The sequence below is a fragment of the Ixodes scapularis genome, unplaced genomic scaffold, assembly GCF_016920785.2.
Source record: "Ixodes scapularis isolate PalLabHiFi unplaced genomic scaffold, ASM1692078v2 PGA_scaffold4__175_contigs__length_147842914, whole genome shotgun sequence".
In the NCBI taxonomy this organism is placed as follows: domain Eukaryota; kingdom Metazoa; phylum Arthropoda; class Arachnida; order Ixodida; family Ixodidae; genus Ixodes; species Ixodes scapularis.
The window spans coordinates 61,386,214-61,392,213 of record NW_024609879.1 but is presented as its reverse complement, the minus strand read 5'-3'; the positions used below and the strand labels follow the sequence as shown (position 1 = coordinate 61,392,213).

The following is a 6,000-nucleotide window of genomic DNA, read 5'->3' as shown; positions in this document are numbered from 1 at the left end:
CAATGTTTCCGTAGACTATCAAGCCGGGGGGCATATACTGCGTAAAACAGCCGTCTGAAATATCCACTCCCCCTGCTGTGACGCCGCGAATATCACAGCCCGTTACAACGTGGCACTTATTTAAATCATCGTAGGAAAAACGGAGAATCACATTTTAGGAAGCAATATACACAGTAGTCTGAAAAGCCTTTCAGTCACCATTTCTAATGTAATAGGGAGAAAGCTAGTAACCTTTAGCGCATTAAATAACTTTAGTATATTGTTTAGTTTACCAACTGTCCATTCAAAATTCGCTTTCCTGAGTGTGGGTGTGCTCTGCATCGTTCGCTGGACATACTGCGTCGATTACATTGATAGGTTAACCGCATCGACTAGATGTGTAGATGCTGCCTGAATAGAGAGTGTACCGCGCTTGCTAACCTTTGTCGTTTCGTCTTACACTTTCGAACTAAAACTTGCTTTTAACAGGTGTCGGAAGGAAAAAAAATACTTCATAAAGGATGGAAAAACAAAACAGGAACAATACAACGAGAAATAAGAGCCAATTAGGGAGGGCTTAACGGATCAAAAAGATTTACTCTTCTCGGGGAATAGATTGCTATTGCTAGCGGTGGAGTTCTCCAGCGGAAGTGTAAAAATCACATTTGGAGACAGTCGTGTATACATACGTTTTACTCCACTGCTGTATGTTAGGTTTCATGTAAAAAAAATGCTGCGTGCCAAGAGCTTTCATATTATGCTTTTCTTTACTGATGGAATTTTAGGTAAGTTAATTTTTTGGGTATATACTCTATATATATATATGAAGGCGTTTTCATTCTAATTCAGGCAGAGTTCTGGGGACGGCATTTTACTTTGTTGGAAGAAAACTATATTGTGTAAACGTCCTCTAAGCGCAAAAGAGCGGAAACGGCAACCTTGAAGGATAATGTTTTCTTTTAGGCCACTGCAAAATGACTCTGCACTAGGAATACTGCACTGTTCTTCAGCGACTCTTTTACAATTTATTTATTACTCTTGATCAATGGCCAAAAATATTATATGTTGTAATGTATATTTTGTTTATTTAATTCATTCTCCATTGATAATTCTTGAAAGTTTGGCAAAGTTTCACAGCGACCTATTCAAGATATTTCATTAACATTGATATCATCAAAACGATAAAACATAGCATTTTATATTGAAAGCAAACCCAATATTATTCATACAAAATAGAAACCGTTAAATACATTTTAATAAGTGAATGTCTAAAAAGCCTCGTGTTCAAAATCAATGTTCTCAAAAAATTCATTTTTTATTTAATATTAGCAAGGTATAATAACATTAAATATATAAGTTAACATATACATCTAGTACTTTGTTTAAACGACCGGAGGTAAGGCTTGAATCTGGTGAAATGTGCTTTGTAAAACTGAAATCGCTGTGGCTCACTATAATAACATTTATTACGCATGAGGCACAATTGGAATAACCTTAAGTATACGTGCTAAGTTAACTATTAATGTTGGGTAATTAAGCAATTTCATGCCAAATGTTTGGCGATAATAACGCTCATGGGAGGACGCTTTCGCAATTCAAAACTGACAAGATTCAAGCTTTAATTCCAGCTATAGAGACTATTACCACGTTAATTTTTACATGTTCTATATAGCACATTCATAACTTGCTACTAATGAAACATGTAGCGAAAGGAAAAATTGTCGTTCTGAATTCTTAAGCCTTCAAAATTCTCAGTCATCATAAATATCCTCATGCAATAAACGTTTGTTTGGAGTATCTTTAAGTGACAGATTATTTCAAGACGATTGTCAAAGTGGGCGGGTTTGCCTTTAAATTCTTTGGTGTTACAGAGGATAGCGGTTTGTATTTGACTGACTCTGATACCTTTAGGCTAAATAACGTACATTGACTTGTGGAAATGGAGCATGGTGGTTAAGTTACGGTGCTTCCTAGCTCCTGAATCCTTCAGAATTTAACATGTTGATACTACGTTGGAACCAAACTCATCTAAAAAATAAAGTTACAAAGATGTGAAGCAACCCTGAACTTAGCTTTAAATGAGTTAGTTAAAATGAATCTAACTACTTCGCGGTGCATGTGTTATCGACTTTGGCATATCTTTTATAGCAAGCGATTACCAAGGACGCTCATAAATGTTTTGTTAAGAATTATAATATTTTTACTCGCGTGCGTAGCTGCACTTATTGAGCCCCGTGTTTTATGGAATGAGGCCTACTTATCTAATTGTCATAAAGACTACCATAAGTAAGTTTTACGTGTTCATGTCGCTTGGACTGTTTCCCTCTCATTGGAACCTTGTTTTCATGCAGGGCATTACAGTCTTGTTCTAATTAGAAAGTTCCTATCTGAGGAGTAGGTCAACACTGCGTATACTCAAGAGGCATTCGGATCTTGATATCACAATGCGATCCAGTAGAAGCACGGCTTGAACACGAATTCTGCGTCAGCATTTGGAGAAAACGGGTCCTCAATCAGTGATTTGGGGAACGATCTGTGCGCAACCGCTAATTAGATGCCATCCAGAATTATGCGCTGTCGCGATAAAATGCATAGAGATAACATTAAAAATACATTATGTATGCATATATTTGCATCGGAAGAATGATATAAAGATATAGCTGTATTTGCAATCATGCATATAAAACTAATTTCCAGGTCCATTACTGGTTTAAATTTGCTACCAGTGGCCATCAGTACAATGAAATTTCCCTTAAAATGTTCCCTTCTAAACAAAATTTGAAGCTGGCACTTTGGTTCGTTTGAAATCATTGCAGTGTGCTGATAAGGGAAGGCTCTGTTATTGCTGAGAAAAAAGTTTGTCGGCAATGTTTTATATCTCGCCACATATATCACTCATTTTTAATTCTAAGGAAACAAAACATATTCTTCCGTACTTCAGGGGTCGACTATCCTTGTAGGTTACAAAAATTAACAAACCGATAAGAAAACAGCGGTTAATTTAATCGTAGCTTCGCGAGAGAATAGCTAAATGAGTCAACCAAAATAACCTCGAAGTCATTTTGGAGGGCGAAAAACTGATCCACTGCTAAACAGGATTTTCTCTCAGAAAGAGGAACTATAGTATTATGCACCCCAGCTGTAAAACAAAGTGTTTATAAGCTCGTTCACGAGCAACTTGCTTCCCTTTCTAGAACAAAAAACGCCTAATGTAAATTTTTTGTTAAATTTATTGCCGGATATGTTGATTCTTGATGTCATTACTAACACTTGTATTTTGGTTAGAAAATGGATGTCGCGATATAGAGTAAATGCATACATCTAGAGCTGTATTTGCTCCGCTTTTTGTCACGAATGACGAAGAGATGAACAAGGAACGAACGAGGAAACCGAAACGTTTAATAGGGCGAACTTGTGTCTAAGAGAAAAAGGAAACAAAAGATAACAACAGGGCGCCGCAGAAGTCGAAGTCGGCGTAACAACATTATCGAACGCTGCGGCGAGACTCACCCCGGCTTGCCACGTGGTGCCCCTTTTGTACACGCGTGGGCTTGTGGAACATTTGGCGTAGAAGGTACGGTGCGTAAAACATTCTAACCTCGAATCAGCAAGACGGTTCTCGACTTTAACAGAACATCAAATTACAGGCAAGCGCGATAACCATTAGGCCACGGGCGCTCTGCTTACTTGGTCAGCTTCGCGCCCGGCATTATTCCCCCTTTAAAAAAACATATCGTCCTGATGCAGCACAAAACGGAATCACAAATTCACAACAAAAGGACAGCAGAATCGCGAGATACAGTTCAAAGTTCATCCGTCGACGACAGTGCAACGTTCTATCGTTCATAATACGGCTTCAGCCGGACGGCGTGCGCCACCTCGGGTCGCGGCTGACGCCTTTTTGGTGGTCGAGTCTCGTCAAGAAGAACTTCGTAGTTCATATCTCCAAGACGCCAGATGATCTTGCAAGGCCCAAAGTAGCGCTTCAGCAGCTTTCTGCTGAGACCGCGGGGACGAATCGGAGTCCACACCTACACTCTGTCTCCGGGTTGGAAGCGGATGGCGCAGCGACAAAGGTTGTACCGGCGAGCGTCGACACGCTGTTGATCGTAGATTCGAAGGCGGGCTAGTTGATGATACCTCGTATGATGATACCTCCTGCCAGGTCTTGTATTCTACGTCGACGTACAGTGCTCCCCAAATTTAACGCCGCCACTCAAACGCCCAACTTTCGCGGACCCGCGCTATCCTAGCGGCTGCCGTTTCAACTAGGCGGTCACGTGAAGGCGATTCCCAAACTCCTGACCGGGGGAAGGGGAGGTAGTTGAGCCGCCGCTAAGGACGCCTGACTCTGCGAATCATAAGCTCATATCGTCAAATCGCTTTTTTTTTGCGTATAGCTTGCACCTTTAAGATTCATAACAAAGAAATTTTGATAATGCATCAAAGAGGAGAAAGCTTGAAGGCGCTGCTACAATGCAGACAAAGCGCAAAACACACACACACACACACACATACAAAAAGCGATTTAGACGAAATGAGTCTGTGATTCGCAGACTCAGGGCCCTTAGTGGCTGTCCTGCTACCACTCCTTCCCCGGTCCGGAGATTGGGAATGGCCTTCGTGTGACCGACTAGTTGAAACGGCCCCGCCAGGATAGCGCCGCTCCGCGAGAGTCGGGCGTTCGAGTGGCGGCGTTAATTTTGGGGCGCACTGTACATGGAGCTCATGTCGGCGATCGTTTTGTTCAGCAGCTCCGTTAGCACGTTGGTCTGCGGATGGTACGCAGTGGTCCGACGATGCCTGGTGTGGCTGAGCCGACGGATCTCTTGCGTGAGCTGGGCCAAGGACGATGACCCTCGGACGGTTATTAAGACTTCGGGGGCACCGTGTCGTAGGAGAATCGATTCGACGAAAAACTTGCCGGCTTCCACCTCTGTTCCCGATTCGTCTTCGCGTACCGGGTGAGGTAATCTGTGGCAACGATCATCCAGCGCTTCCCCAACGTTGACGGCGGAAACGGCCCAAGCAAATCCATTCCAATTTGTGGGAATGGCGTAGTTGGGGCCGATACCGGTTGCAGAAATCCCTGAAGTGTCGTAGGATGCTGCTTGCGTCGTTGGCACTCGTGACATGACCATGTGTACGAATAAACAGCCTTCGGAAGATTTGGCGAGTAGTACTTGTCACGAATCCGGGCAAGGGTCTTGCTGTAGCCGAGATGTCCAGCGTTGGGTCGTCGTGGCACGCTTGAAAATTTCTTCTCAGATGTTGGTAGGGACAACCAGTAGCAAGGGCGTTTTGCTGCTTCTCTAATTGTTTCTGAAGAGCACGCCTCACCGCAGGACAAAGCTAGATAGGTCCTAAAAAAAGACCAGTGGGACTGAGCCTCCTCAACCTTCGAGGTGGTCGATCACGGAGCGAATTTTCGTGTCGTCGCGTTGGAGTGCCCTCATGTCGGTGGCGGTAACTACGCCCAGAAAACGGGCGTCATCATCGTCGTCGGCGCCGGCAAAGGGAGCTTTGACTGGAGCCCTAGACAAACAGTCAGCGTCATTATCCTTGCGGCCGGACTTTTGCAAAATGTTTTCGTCCAAATCTTGCAGTTAAATACTCATGCGGGCGAGGCGTTCGGATGGATTCTTGAGGTTTGCGAGCCAGCAGAGGGCGTGGTGGTCTGTGACTACGCGGAACGGGATCCCGTACAAGTACGGATGAAACTTGGTTATCCCCCAAACGACAGCAAGACATTCCTTGTCGGTCGCTGAATAATTTTGTTCTGCCTTAGACAGCGCCCGGCTTGCGTATGCTATTACTCTCTCTGCCCCTTCTTTTCGCCTTACGAGTACCTTACCGACACCGATACTGCTGGCGTCCGTGTGGATTTCTATCCCCGCCGACAGATCAAAATGATAAAAAATATGGGCGACTTGAACCTTGGCTTGAGTTCGTCAAAGGCGTGTTCTTGCTCCTCTCTCGACTGGAACTGCAAGTCGTCCTTTGTCAGATTCGTCAGCGGTG

General features: G+C 43.7%; 1 protein-coding gene across 1 annotated transcript in view; it reads left to right on the top strand.

Annotated features, from left to right (window-relative positions):
• Window positions 1-709: 709 nt before the first annotated feature.
• LOC115324431 overlaps window positions 710-6,000 on the top strand; it is a 125,035-nt gene continuing 119,744 nt past the window's right edge. Inside the window, exon 1 of the mRNA XM_040218950.1 lies at window positions 710-764. Within this exon, the coding sequence (XP_040074884.1) occupies window positions 710-764 (55 nt within the window). The remainder of the gene's footprint in view (window positions 765-6,000) is intronic.